The sequence below is a fragment of the Vulpes vulpes genome, chromosome X, assembly GCF_048418805.1.
Source record: "Vulpes vulpes isolate BD-2025 chromosome X, VulVul3, whole genome shotgun sequence".
NCBI classification, from domain to species: domain Eukaryota; kingdom Metazoa; phylum Chordata; class Mammalia; order Carnivora; family Canidae; genus Vulpes; species Vulpes vulpes.
Window position 1 is genome coordinate 97,592,549 of NC_132796.1, and position 14,073 is coordinate 97,606,621.

The following is a 14,073-nucleotide window of genomic DNA, read 5'->3' on the forward strand; positions in this document are numbered from 1 at the left end:
GTAGTGGGAGAGAATTCTGTAAGGTGATGACAGCTAGAAGTGTAGAACCTCATAAGTTATCCTTCGTCAGTTAAATGCATCAAAAATATCTTCTCTCAATCTATGGCTTGTTTTTTAAGTTTTTTATGTTGTCTTAAAGTACATGCATTTTGAAATTTAATGTAGTTAAATGTATCTATCAATTCCTTTATTGTTCCTGCTGTCTGGTGTCTTAAGTAGTCATTCTTATTCCTTATTCCAAGCTCATAAAGATATTCTCCTATTTTCTTCTGAAAGAAGTCTTGCTTTCTAGTCCACTGTAGATTTTCGTGCAAGTAAAAAACACAGTTGAAACATTACTATGAGAAGAATGTTCTTATGATTATCAACAGAGCAAAATGGTCAAAGGAGAGATCACAAGGGCTACCAGTAAAGTGATGGGGGTGCAAATGGAGAGAAAACAGGGAATCTGGAAGTAATTCTGAAGAAAATATTAATAACGTTTGTTGATCAATTAGATACAGAGAAATTAGGAGAAAGGAAGAAAGCACATGGCTTCGAAGTTTCAAGCCTGAGTGAGTGGCTGTGGTAAATGATGAGTTAGTTTTGTCATCCAGGATTGTGGTCACAGTGGGATATGTTAGGCAAGGGGGCTGGGCCTGGGAAGTGTAGTTGGTAGTTGTCTCCTTAGAGAGGATCTGGAGGGGGCACAAAGGAAGAGCAAAGATCTGAGCTTTGGGGATTTTTCTATTTACTTGGTGGAAGGAAGAAGAAGGGGAAAACATCTGAGAGGTAGGATAACCAGTACGGTAGGTTATAACTTTAATAAGGATTTTTTTTTTTTTTTTACCGTATGATGTGGGTCCTATTGGCCCAACACATTTGAGTTCTCTCATAGGTATGGCTGTGTTTTGTTTCTCTGGCAATCTTCGAAGCCCACAGAACAATTCTGGTGTCACAGGGTAGCACTTAAAACGCACTCCTCCCTGGACGTGGTAGAGACGCCCCCGGTCCGTCGGGTCTCTCCCTGCAGTTCCGCAGGTTGGCCGCAGGGGGCGAAATCTGCGGCGGCCTGGAAAACCGGCGCGGGCGCGAGGCGCCGCTCTCTCTCGGGTCAGGCTCTCGGCTCTCGGCTCCGCTCCCGGCTCCCGGCTCCCGTTGCTCTGCGCGGAGCTGTTCCCCCAAACGACGCGCAGCCGAGGACGGTGGGTGAGGACGCTGGAGGCAGAGTCGTCGGATCCGCCCGCAGTCCGCAGCCCCACTGAGCCCGGAGTCCGCCGGGATGGAGCCGCCGCTCTCGGTTGGAGCCCAGCCCCTTGCAGTATCCGCCTAAGGGAAGGGGGAGGGGAAGCTAGCAAGGTGGGGTGGTGGTGGTGGAGTGGGGGTCGGGGGGAAGTGCAGGACGTGGTGGAGTGATTAGGGGGCGGGCGGGCCCAGAGGACAAGCCGAGCGGGGGAAGGGGGCCCGCGCGGGAGGCGATGCCTTGGGCAGTGGGGAGGGCAGGCAGAGGGGTGGGAGCCTCCCTCTACCCCGCACCGCGCCACTTCTCCCTGGCCGCGCATCTGGAGGAGACCCTTGACTAGTGCCTGCATACTATCGAGGGTATGGAGATGAAGGGTACTCTCCGGGAGCCCTGCGCCCTGACGCTAGCCCAAAGGAACGGGCAATATGAGTAAGTAACCACCTGATTCCCACGGAGGAGGGGAGCCTGCCATTACCTCCCAAACCCCAAACCGCGACAAGCCACCCATCCTCCTCCCCCTGAAGCCGTGTGGGCAACAGGTTCAGGCACAGGTGTGAAGTGCGAGTGCTGTAGCCTTGGGGTTTTGTCCCCAACTTCAAAGTCGCCAGATCGCTCCTGGCAGTGTGGCTTAGTGGAAGGACTCAACAGGCGGGCGTTGAAGCAGGAAGCCTGGATTTTTAGTTCCTGTCTCTGCAACTGACATGTGTTGTGTAACCTTGGGCAAGTCAGTTTTGGGCCTTGGTGTCCTCATCAGTTAAATAAAAACATTAACTGCCTTTGCCTTATAGGCTTTGAAGTTGTAACTGGAAGAATAATAAATGCAAAAGTGGTTTGCAAAAAGTAAAAGTATTATAGAAACGCTTGGTTGTTAACCTTACAGAAGTGCCTTAACCCCATTCAACTGGTTCCTCCAGTCTCCCCACCCCCTTATTACACTTGCTTGAAGGCATTTACATTAATTCAGTAATGGTTTAGTGTAGGCCAGTAAGTGCCTCACTTACTGACTTGACTGATAGAAAAAGTAATGAAATGTGTAGAAATATAAACAACCTTTGGCACTTTATCAGTGTGTGTTATCTTCCACTCTGCCTTGCATACAGAAGCTCAGTAAATATTGTTGACTGATTGAATAAAAGATTATTTTGAAAGGCTATCACTTTAGCTGCTGATCTCACTCCCTTTCCACTAATGCCTTATCTTAAAAGTATCCATGGTGACCATTACATATCATAGACCCTATTCCTGTGTGTCCAAGCCACCTGCCTTGGTTGTTGATTGGTTTCTCAACATCAGAGTTTAAAATTCGTTGATCATTTAAATCCTGTCTTCTCCCAACGTTGGATTAGGCCTAAAAGCAATTGTTCTCACTCTCTGCTTTTAGATCATCCAGACTGAGTGTGTCTATGCTGTCTAATTAACACAGAAGAAATTCCTAACTAACTAACCTAGCCTGCCCTCTTCTGAGACTCTTGATCCCACTCTAACTGAACGCCAATTGGGCCTATGAAGTAGCTCTTCCCTAGGTCCTATTCTGTCAGTTGTTAGTGTGGTAAATTCATGTTGTTTTTCCCAGATTTCATCAAACCCTGGAATAGTAAATGCAACAGAAAAGTGAATTGAAAAGTGGAATACCAATGCTACTTCCAAAGGCTAGAATGAGATGGAGAGATGTGACCTTTGGATAAATCAGTAAATTTTTTGCACTTTGGTTTCCTCTTCTGTAAAAACAAAATGAGGAGGATTAAATAAAATTCTGTGGTTGAGAAGACCGCAGCCTAGGATGTGGTTCCTTGATTTGATAGGTTTAGAGCTCTAGTTAGCTATTACAGAAGTGAGCAGCTGGCCTTGAGATAAATGCTTCGTTCTATCTGGCCTCCTGTACTTGGAGAACTTTTAAACTTGGAGTGGTAGCTCTCTTATTTGTGTCCTCTTCACAAAGAAATCAAAATCTTATGTTCCATTTCTGCTAAGGCACGAGGGTATAGCAACTACTAAGACTTAATGGCTTTGGTATCTGCCAGGTACTCTTCTAAGCACTTGCCATGAATTACTTCATTTAACTCTCATGTGAGGGTTTCTGTGAAATTATAATATTCTCATCATCATCCCCCTTTTCTAGATATAGGAATTGATGCACAGAGAGATTAAGTCTCTTGTTCACAGGAAGTAGCATACCTGAGATTCGAAGCCATGTAAAATTTCAGAATTACACTGAGAAGTTTCTTTTGAAATCATTTGTTGGGGACACCTAATACTGTCATACCGTCTATAATCCTCAGATTCTTGTCTCATGGATACCTTCCCTGACTTGCGTTCTTCTCAGAACTTTTTTTACTTTTGGTCTTTTTATCCCAGAAATTGAAGCCTGTTATAATCTTTGGTTCTGTAGTTCCTGCTGTCAACCATTGGAGAAATTGGGTTGAGGGAATAAAATTATAATTAAAAATTAGGGGTTTTTTTTGAGATAGAGAGTCAAACAGTATTCATTTTTTTCTAAGGAAAATGGGTTTTGATGCCACCTGTTGTTTCATCTTTAACATTCCTTGAACAAAGTAAAGTATTTCTTATGGATAATGCTGAGTCCACATTCACAATTTGTTACTCTTTTCTGTTTAACAACTACCAAATTCTAACTCTATTTTTTTTTGCCATATACCTATTATTTTTCATCTTCCTGTTCTGAAAGTAATGATTATATTTAGGAAGAATTTTTATACTTATTTTTAGCCCTATTCTTGTTGCAATTTATTTGGTGACTAACACATAGCAGAAATTGGGGAATTGACTTAAATTCCAAGTTTATTTTTGTTTTGTGATGGATTTTGGGGAAGTTGCATTTTTAAATTGAGGCATAATTGACATTATATTAGTTTCAGGTGTACAACATAATGATTTAATATTTATATATATTGTAAAGTGATCACAATAAATCTAGTTAACATCCATTACCACACAATTTTTTTCTTATGGTAAGAATTTTAAAAATCTACTCTCTTAGCACCTTTCAAATATACAATACAGTGTTATTGACCGTTGTCACCATGCTGTATATTACATCCCCATGATTTATTTATTTTATAATTGGAATTTTGCACCTTTTGACCTCTTTCATCCATTTAACATACCCCCCCCCCAACAACCGCTGATCTGTTCTTTGTATCTGTGATTTCAGGGATTTTGTTTTTGTTCTTAGATTCTACATATAAGTGAGATCATATGGTATTTGTCTTTCACTGACACATTTCACTAAGAATAATGTCCTCAAGGTCCATCCATGTTGTCTGTTTCATGATGGCTTTTATTTTTTAAAGACTTTATTTATTTATTCATGAGAAAGAGATAGAGAGGCAGAGACACAGGCAGAGGGAGAAGGAGGCTCCACACAGGAAGCTCGATGCGGGACTTGATCCCAGGACTCCAGGATCTTTGGCCCTGAGCCAAAGGCAGACACTCAACTGCTGAGCCACCTAGGCGTCCCTCATGATGGCTTTTAACAGTACAATTGTCAAAGTTTTACTGCTAATGTCCAATACTTTATTTCGCATCTTCATTTCTTTGAGATTTATATTGGTTTGTGTTCTTTTTCTCCAAAGTAAGCTCTTCTTCCTTCACTCTTGCCTTGTCAGTCTTTATCTAGTTTCTGATATTCATCTGGGTTTATAGAACTTTTTGCTCAACTCATAAACTTTGTGGGCTGAAAGGAACCTGCCCAAGGGCTCCTGGGTGGTTCAGTTGGTTAAGCATCTAACTCTTGATTTCAGCTCAGGTCATGATTTCATGGGTCCTGAGATTGAGCTCCATGTCCAGCTCTGCCCTCAGTGGGGGAATCTGCTTGAGATTCTCTCTCTTCCTCTCCCTCTGCCTCTCCTCCAACTCATGTGCACATGTCCTTTCTAAAATAAATAAATGAATCTTTAAAAAAGGAGCCTGCCCCATATTCTTCTAGTCACCTAAAAATATGAACTCATGCAAATTAGACAAGCAGAATCAGAGCAGAAGGACAGCATTAATATTTGTATTTCCCTTAGTTTGTCTAAGCAATTCCTTTCTCCATGATATCTCCTTTAAAGTTAACACATTTGAAAAATTCATAAAGCTAAAATTCATAAAGCTGAAAAATTATTAAATAATTCATAAAAATTCGTTCATAAATATATATATTGTGAAATTATCACAATAAATCTAGTTAACATCCATCACCACACAGTTACAAATTTTTTCTTGTAAGAATTTGTAAAATCTATTCTCTTAGCACCTTTCAAATATACAATACAGGGATCCCTGGGTGGCGCAGCGGTTTGGCGCCTGCCTTTGGCCCAGGGCGCGATCCTGGAGACCCGGGATCGAATCCCACGTCGGGCTCCCGGTGCATGGAGCCTGCTTCTCCCTCTGCCTCTCTCTCTCTCTCTCTCTCTCTCTGTGTGTGTGTGTGTGTGACTATCATAAATAAATAAAAATTAAAAAAAAAAAAACAAAAACAAAAAAAAAAAAACAAATATACAATACAGTGTTATTGACAGTAATCACCGTGCTTATTTATTTATTTTAATCACCCATGACTTATTTATTTTATAACTGGAAGTTTATAGACAACAAACTAGAAATAAAACCCTTCATAAACAACAAACTAGAAATAAAACCCTTCAAACAGTGACATTCTTTAATGCCAGATTGAACAAATTATGTTAAGAAATTTATCTCTTTGTAGTTTAAACTGGCTCATTTATTCAACCAATATTTATCGAGAATCTACTAGCAGGAGGCAAAACAGTATAATAGGGTCTTTGTTTTCAAGGAGCTCAAATCAGTGAGGGAAATAAGTATAACTGCAATGGAGGGTATAAATACTGTATTAAAGGGGCAAAGAGGATCATGGTACTGGTTCCTCTTTGGGGAATTAGGAGAAGCTGCTAAGAGGAGGTGATATTTGAGCTAGGTCTCAGGGAGAAAAGAAGAGTGTTCCTGGCAAAAAGAACCACCTGAAGACTGCTTGATTTGGGGGAGCTAGGAGATGTTCAGAATGGTTGTTTACCAGTAGGTCATATCTCGAATCTGGGCCACTAAGGATAAGTACTAAATGAAAATTAATGTATCATGGGATCCCTGGGTGACTCAGTGGTTGAGCATCTGCCTTTTGGCTTGGCGTGATTCCAGGTCCGGGAATTGAGTCCCACATGGGGCTCCCTGCGAGGAGCCTGTTTCTCCCTCTATGTCTCTCTCTCTCTCTCTCTCCCTCCCCTCCCCCCCTCCCCTCTCCTCTCTCTTCTCCCTCTGTCTCTCATAAATAAATAAAATCTTAAAAAAAATAAAAATAAAAATAAAAAAAAAATAAATAAAATCTTTAAAAAAATTATTTCAGGAGTACATAGGAATTTAGAAGTCTTTTATTTCATACTGTGTGGGGAGGGCAAATTCAGTCATGTTTACCTAGAAATACCAGCATGAAGTTGGAAACCAGAGTAAAAACACAAGGAATATAAAGGCACTAGTTATGATATCTGCTACCTTGTTGGTCATGGGTTATTGTAACTAATCCAGCTGGCTGGGCACCTCTTCTTACTTCTCTCTCTCTCTCTCTTTTTAAAGAATAGACACTCTTGGTTTTTATTTATTCATGAGAGACACACAGAGAGAGAGAGAGGCAAAAGGAGAAGCAGGGTCCCTCCGGGGAACCTAATGTGGGACTTGATCCCAGGACCCTAGGAACACGACCTGAGCTGAAGGCAGATGCTCAACCACTGAGCCACCCAGGCATCCCTCTTCTTACTTATCCATGAACCTGTATACTTGTTTGAAGAGATAGAATCATTTTTTGATAAAAAGTCATGGGAATATAATCTGAAAGCTAATTTATGAAATTTCTAATTCATTTATTCAACAAACTTTAGTGAGTGCTAAGTGTCAGGCACTGTGTTAGGTGCTAGAAATACTATGGTGAAAAGACAACTGTAGTCTGCCCTCGTGGAGTTCACACTTAGCTACTTTTCACTCTGGTATTCATACTCTAAAGATGAATGCACTGTAATTCTTGCTTTTAAGATCATAAACTGTTTAGGGCATAGACTGCTATATATGGCATAGGACAATGTGGGTATCCAGATATTGATCATTACTAATATCCTCTTAGATCTAGAGTAATTTCTAGCTGTCATGATGCTCAGATCCAGGGAATGAGATACAGTAAGTCTAATGAATATGGACTAGATATGTGTAACAACACAGCAATATATTTTGTTGCTAAATGTTTGAGTTTTTCAGTAGCTATTCGTTGATGCGTTCTTCTGTTTCCTAGGCTAATAATCCAGTTGCACGAGAAGGAACAGCGTGTTCAAGAGGTCATTCCTATAAATAGCAACTTCAAATGTGTTCAAGGTACTAGCTTTAATTGCCTAGCTAGTTTTACAGTGTTTTTCCTTGGTCATTATTACATTATGTAATACCATACATATTTAAATTTGTCACTGCACATAACATGAAATGTATTACCCTTTGCATAAAGTGATTACAATACTAAGCTACCATTGAGAAGATGGTAAATGCTTTGTGAGTGTTGAAGGGTTGCATTGAAATATGTATATAGTCTCATCTACTTCCCTGACTGGGAGTTAGAGATGTATGTAGTCTGTTATCTGTGTAGGTTGTCTTTTATGCTTATGGACCTTTATGTGGATTTAAATGACATTCTTGGGTTTAAAAAACACACTGCTCATTGTAAAGTATCAAGGTCACTTGGATTCATACACATTCAGCATTTTCTCCCCACACAATTTGAAATTAAAACATTTGGCAACAAGTTTTACTACATTTTAATACCTTACACTCAATTGTGCTGATTCTCAGACCTTGACATTGGTGAATCATAAGAAAATAGACTCCAAGGAGGAAATACTTGGCTTCCTGCCCTCAAATTTGGGGACAAAGAACAGAAAATCTGTTGTTTCATCTGCTACAATGAGACTCAAAATTTGGGAGGTTTGTGTGGGAGGTATTGCTTCTGTTATCTCACATTGCTCTAAAAGGGAATTGATAATTGGAGAACAAATGCATTATGTTTCTAGTGGGTTCATTGGCTTCATCAGAAAGAAACATTCTGTATCAGCTGTAGCTTCTTGAAAAACTTGAATCTTACCTTGTGTGGATTTTTTGTTAATTTACATTGAACTTTTTTTTTTACATTGAACTTTTTTTATCATAAAAGTAATACATATATCTGTAGAAGGTTTGGAAAGAACAGAAAAAGTATAAAGAAAATAAGTATATTCTCATCCTTCAGAGGTAAACACTGAACATTTTCCTTTTTCTACACATGTAACTTTTAGGGCGGGTAGAACTCATACAATATGCAGTTTTTTGTGTGTTCTGCATGCCTTCATATTATGATTGCTTTTCCATGCTATTGATAGGCATATATTATGCCATTTTATGAATAGTCCATAATATATTTATTTCTGTGTTTGACATTTGGGTGTTTTTTTTTTTTGCTAGTTTAAATAGTAATGTGATGAATATCTCTATACATAAATCTTCTTGTGCATCTCTCGTTAAGATTTATTCCTGTAAGTAGAAATGCTAAATGGGTATGACTTTTTAATACAATATATATTAAGAATTTAAAATACTTGCAATGAATAGCATCCACATTGTATAGAAGAATGAGTTTATAGCCATTTAGCTTCCCCTATGTGAAAGGGGCATATTGAATGAGGCATCTGCATGCCATAGTAAGTTGCTGTGGTCATTTCACTTTTCATGGTGGTAGCACCCTTTATTACATACTAGCTCTTTAAGAAAGAGAAAAGCCAAAGAGCACAACCTTAGGTTTTAGTATACTATTAACTATACCTTTTTGTACTATTTCTACAGTCTCCTTTACCCTATTTCTCTTAGTATTCTTTTTAATAAGAAATAGATAGTAGATTGTTAGATTGTAATCTAAGAAAATGTGTGTACATATAGTAGTTCCCCATAACAAAAGAAATGGTTACTTCCTTGAGTTTTCATATCCTTTCTGTTTCTCAACCTGTGCATCTATTTTGATAAGTCTATAAATACTTGGGTTTTAAAGAATTAAAGTTACTGAAGAATAGTAGGGAACTTATAGTACTTATGTATTGATGCACTATTGTCCCTTGCTTCATCATGCTAGTGAGAATATTGAGGCTATTTTTAAATACTAGACAATTTAACTCCTTGCCAGTTGCTACTGTAGTAACTGAATAATGGGGCCAAATATACTATCCAGGCTTGTGAGGGAGCTAGAAAAGGTTGAGACTACTCCATCTGGTAGATCCAGGCTAATCCTAATGAGCCAGTACCCATAGTTCATCTGGCCAGGAGGGTCGTACAGGTTCTGTTGGCCAAATTCAGGGAAGTCAGAGAGGAAGAGATGGGTGGCATGTAGACACTGGAGGTAAGGAAGGTAGTCCAGGAGAGCCAGCTGGGAGAAAAGAGAACTCTGAACTCAGAGACTGTGCTTTGCCCTGTTTTATGCTTCCGCTTTAGGTGTGATAGGCCCGACCCCACATATTAATTGTAGCCTGAAGGTCAAGAAGTTTAGGTATTCTCTGATCCTAAACAGGGCAGAGGCAGAGGAAATGAGATCACTGGGTAGTTTTCAGAGACGAGATCTGGAGTTAAGAAAGTAATTCACTTCTGGGCCTTTGGGGTCACTTCCCTTGGCTTTTATTTTTTTAGGTTTTTAAAAATTTATTCATTTTTAAAGGAGGGGGCAGAAAGGGAGGGAGCCCTATGTGTGGAGCTGGATGCTGGCTGGGCTCTGTCTCATGCCCCTGAAATCATGACTTGAGCTGAAATCAACAGTTGGATGCTCAACCAGCTGAGCCACCCAGATGCCCCATGGCTTTCTATAAGAATTATCTAGGGGCACTTGGCTGGCTTAGTCGGTAGAGCATGTGACTCTTGATATTGGTGTTATAATTCCTTTTTTAAAAGATTTTATTTATTTATTCATGAGAGACAGAGAGAGAGAGAGAGAGAGAGAGAGAGAGAGAGAGAGAGGCATAGACACAGGCAGAGGGAGAAGCAGGCTCCATGCAGGGAGCCCGATGCGGGACTTGATCCCAGGACTCCAGGATCACGCCCTGAGCCAAAGGCAGGTAGTCAACCACTGAGCCACCCAGGTGTCCCTAAGTATTATAATTCGAGCCTCACGTTGGGTGTAGAGATTACTTAAAAATGAAATCTTTTCTTAAAAGATTTATTTTTTTATTCATGAGAGACACACAGAGAGAGAAGCAGAGATATAGGCAGAGGGAGAAGCAGATTCCTTACAGAGGGCCCAATGTGGGACTTGATCCCAGATCCTGGGATCATGCCCTGAGCTTAAGGCAGATGCTCAACTGCTGAGCCACCCACGCATCCCAAAGTCTTTTTTTTTTTAAGAGTTAACTAAATGACACAGCTAGACTATATTAAATCAGTATATTATAGTTGAGGGGAATTAAACTCACCTTCACTTGGATTAACATCTTCTTATATTGCCTACTATTGTCATTCCTTGATTTGCTTTGAGGTATTCCATTTGGTTATTTGTTCAGTTTAGTTTTCTTTTAGTTGAATTGCTCCTAATCTTTAGAAGCCAGTGCTTCCAAAATGCATTTTTAAGAATGCTAAAGAAAAAAGGAAAGGATTTTTTAAATGTTTTCTAAGACCTAGGAGTGGAGACTGAGAGAAGCAGTTATTTACTTAGGCATATACTTCTTTTAGTTGTAATGAATGGTTTTCTCTTCCCTGATCCTGGTCTTTCTTCTTTTCCCTCAGAAGCAGAAGAAACTCTTTTGATTGATATAGCTTCAAACAGTGAGTACTATTCTGAATGGAATTTATTTTCACTCAACACATATTTAATTGAATACCCACTATATTTAAGAACTCTTTTGGCACGTTTTTATTTTACCATCTTATCCTGTATTCTTCATTTTCTTAAGGCAGCCATACAAATTAACTTTGTCCCCCCAAAACATTTAGACTAAACATAAGAAAAATCAGGTGGCTGGCAAGAACCTTTAGAAGTTGAAGATGTGATCTGCTTCTCTAAAGCTGAACTTCTTTGAGCCATCAGTATTTTTGCCATTAGTTAAATCATTGCTGTGGAATTGAAATTATAGGAAGGGCCAGAAAATGTTCAAAGCACATAAGGTTTATGAGTGGTTTTATGTTTTTTTAAAAACTCCTGTAAAAAAATTTTTCTCACTCACTTTTTATTTTTGCATATTAAATCATAATGTTTTCCTTTATTCATTATATCATTTTGGGAGGCTATAGAGTCCCTCTTGTACTAGAGATGCCTTGCTTATCTTAGACTACTTTTTTTTCCTTAAAATAATTTTGGTCTTTTATTTAACTCTGTCACCTCAGGCATCCCTTTATCAGACAGAACATGGTCTTCTTTCTCACTGTTTCAGTTTTCTTATTTTTTATCTGTTTGAAGCAAATCATTATTGACTTTTTGTGCAAGCTGTTCTCTGTTTATCATCTAATTGTACTGCATTACAGGGAGGAGAAAATGGGCACTTGAATGCTACCTTGACTACTTGGTAGTTGCTATGGAAAAGAGTTTGTGACCACATGAATGTAAATCAGACTGCTTGCTTATCTCTTGATTGAGTCCTTGGATGAGTGGCGTGTAGCCCTTAGCTTGGGGCCAAGGGTTATACATAATTTTGTTTAGAAACAGTCCCTATCCTTGCCACTATTCATTTATATTTAACAGTTTAGGTAGGATTTTTCTGGTTTGGGTCTTATTATTCTTTTCTTTGCTCATGGATTCTTGAAATCTTAAGGGTTGATTCTGAAAAGCTAAATAAACCCAGCTGCTGCCTTGTGCAGGTATCCAAGAGAGCAAATAACTTGCTCTCTATGTCTTACTGTGCTTAGAAAGAAGGCAGAAACAGCACTGAAAAAGCAGAATTTGAGCCCCAGCAGTTCAGTGGTGACTGACATTGCTGTCGAAATAAGATGCCAAAATGTCCTGTTCTTGCTCTAGAAATAGATATTTGATCCAGAGCCGAAAAGTTAAACTGAACTGTGCCTTTTCTCTTATAAACACCTATTTATGGCACTAGTTCTATTGGTTTCTACTATATAGAAATTGGCCAGAGTTTGAGTTATTGGATCATAGCAGGTTAATAGTTGTGTAGCCACTTGAATACAATCCTTGTTATTTCTCCCCATTTAGTAATGGTTGCAGTGAAACCAGATTTTATCTGTATCCTGGGGCTTCATACATAAACCTTTTTTTTTTTCATACATAAACCTTTAAAGCACATGATGTGTTGCAGGAGGAAGGCCCTGGGTTTGCTAGGCAGGCCTGATTTTAATGTAAATATGTGTTTTCTTTTGTCTGGATCTTGATATTAAACATTAAAAATTTTTTCTGATTATTGATGTAATAAATATATCTTCATTATATACAATTTGGAAAATTGAGAAAAGTTTGAAGTATCAAATTAAAATTATGCTCCTGTAATCCAGAGACCACTACTGTAGTTAACATTGTTACATATCTCCTTCCAGTCTTTCATTTATATTTTTATATGTTTGGAATCTTTATATGTAACTTTTGTGCTATATTTTCATTTAACATTATATTGTGACCTTTTTCCATGTAATTTAAAATTATTTAAAAACATGATTTTTAAGAGATTTTATTTATTTATTCATGAGAGACACAGAGAGAGGCAGAGGGAGAAGTAGGCTCCATGCAGGGAGCCCAATGTGGGACTCGATCCTGGGACTCCAGGATCACACCCTGAGCCTAAGGCAGATGTGCTTAACTGCTGAGCCACCCAGGCATCCCTAAAAACATAATTTTAAATGACTAATATTTCACCATAGGTATGTGCCAAATTAAGACCTTTATAAAATTAAGACACTATCAAGGAACATGGTCTACTAACTTACTCATAGTCCTTGAGTTTTAGATATTTATCTTTTATCCAGCCACTTTATAGAATTATATTTTTAAATTTTGGGGGTGCTGTTTGTTTTTTTGGTTTTGATAGTCAGCCCTAGTCATCTACAAATAACAATTTTGTCCCTTTCTAGTACTTATAACTGTTAATTTTGCTTCATGTTTCATTATACCAATGGGAATTTTAAGACCAATATTAAATACTGATGATAATCCTTGTTTAGCTCCTATTTTCAGTAAGAATGCCTCAGGTGATGCTTCATTGTTGAGGACATGATTGCTTGTTGATTTTTTTTAATTTTTATTTATTTATGATAGTCACACAGAGAGAGAGAGAGAGGCAGAGACATAGGCAGAGGGAGAAGCAGGCTCCATGCACTGGGAGCCTGACATGGGATTCAATCCCGGGTCTCCAGGATCGCGTCCTGGGCCAAAGGCAGGCGCTAAACTACTGCGCCACCCAGGGATCCCTGCTTGTTGATTTGGTAGAGTATTTTAAGAACCATATTCAGAAACTGCATTTATTTCTAGTTTGTGTGGTTTTTTTTGTGTGTGTGGTTTTTAAAATCATAAATGTATATTCAATTTTATTATATGTCTTTACACTATTTATAGAGATGGTTATATTATTCCTTATTTGACCTGTTGATAGAATATATTATACTAATTTCCTAATATTAAATCCTTCATTATTTATTCATTACTTAACAAGGATTTGTTGAGTGCCTTGTTTGCCGGGACTGTTCTAAGTGCTGCAAAATCAGTAGAGAACAACGTAGATAAGATTGATGCTCCTGCTTTTGTTCTTGCTTCTGTGCTGTTTGGTACTAGATGTCTATAATCCATTAATTGATACTATAAAATATAAATACCTTTTATATACTAGGCACTGTGCTAGGCTCTAGGCATATATCAGAAA

The 14,073-nt window shown here is 38.7% G+C and overlaps 1 protein-coding gene across 4 annotated transcripts in view; it reads left to right on the forward strand.

The window, feature by feature from the left end:
- Nucleotides 1-1,015: 1,015 nt before the first annotated feature.
- The window catches only part of OCRL (OCRL inositol polyphosphate-5-phosphatase), a 53,393-nt gene continuing 40,335 nt past the window's right edge, over nucleotides 1,016-14,073 (forward strand). Inside the window, exons 1-4 of one of the 4 annotated variants that reach the window (XM_072744519.1) lie at nucleotides 1,049-1,300; nucleotides 1,581-1,651; nucleotides 7,515-7,594; nucleotides 11,003-11,041. In XM_072744519.1, coding sequence (XP_072600620.1) covers nucleotides 1,262-1,300; nucleotides 1,581-1,651; nucleotides 7,515-7,594; nucleotides 11,003-11,041 — 229 coding nt within the window. In that variant the 5' untranslated portion in view covers nucleotides 1,049-1,261. Of the gene's footprint in view, nucleotides 1,301-1,562; nucleotides 1,652-7,514; nucleotides 7,595-11,002; nucleotides 11,042-14,073 lie in introns of all 4 variants that reach the window. The other 3 variants (XM_072744518.1, XM_026018104.2, XM_026018105.2) reach the window with 3 other exon arrangements.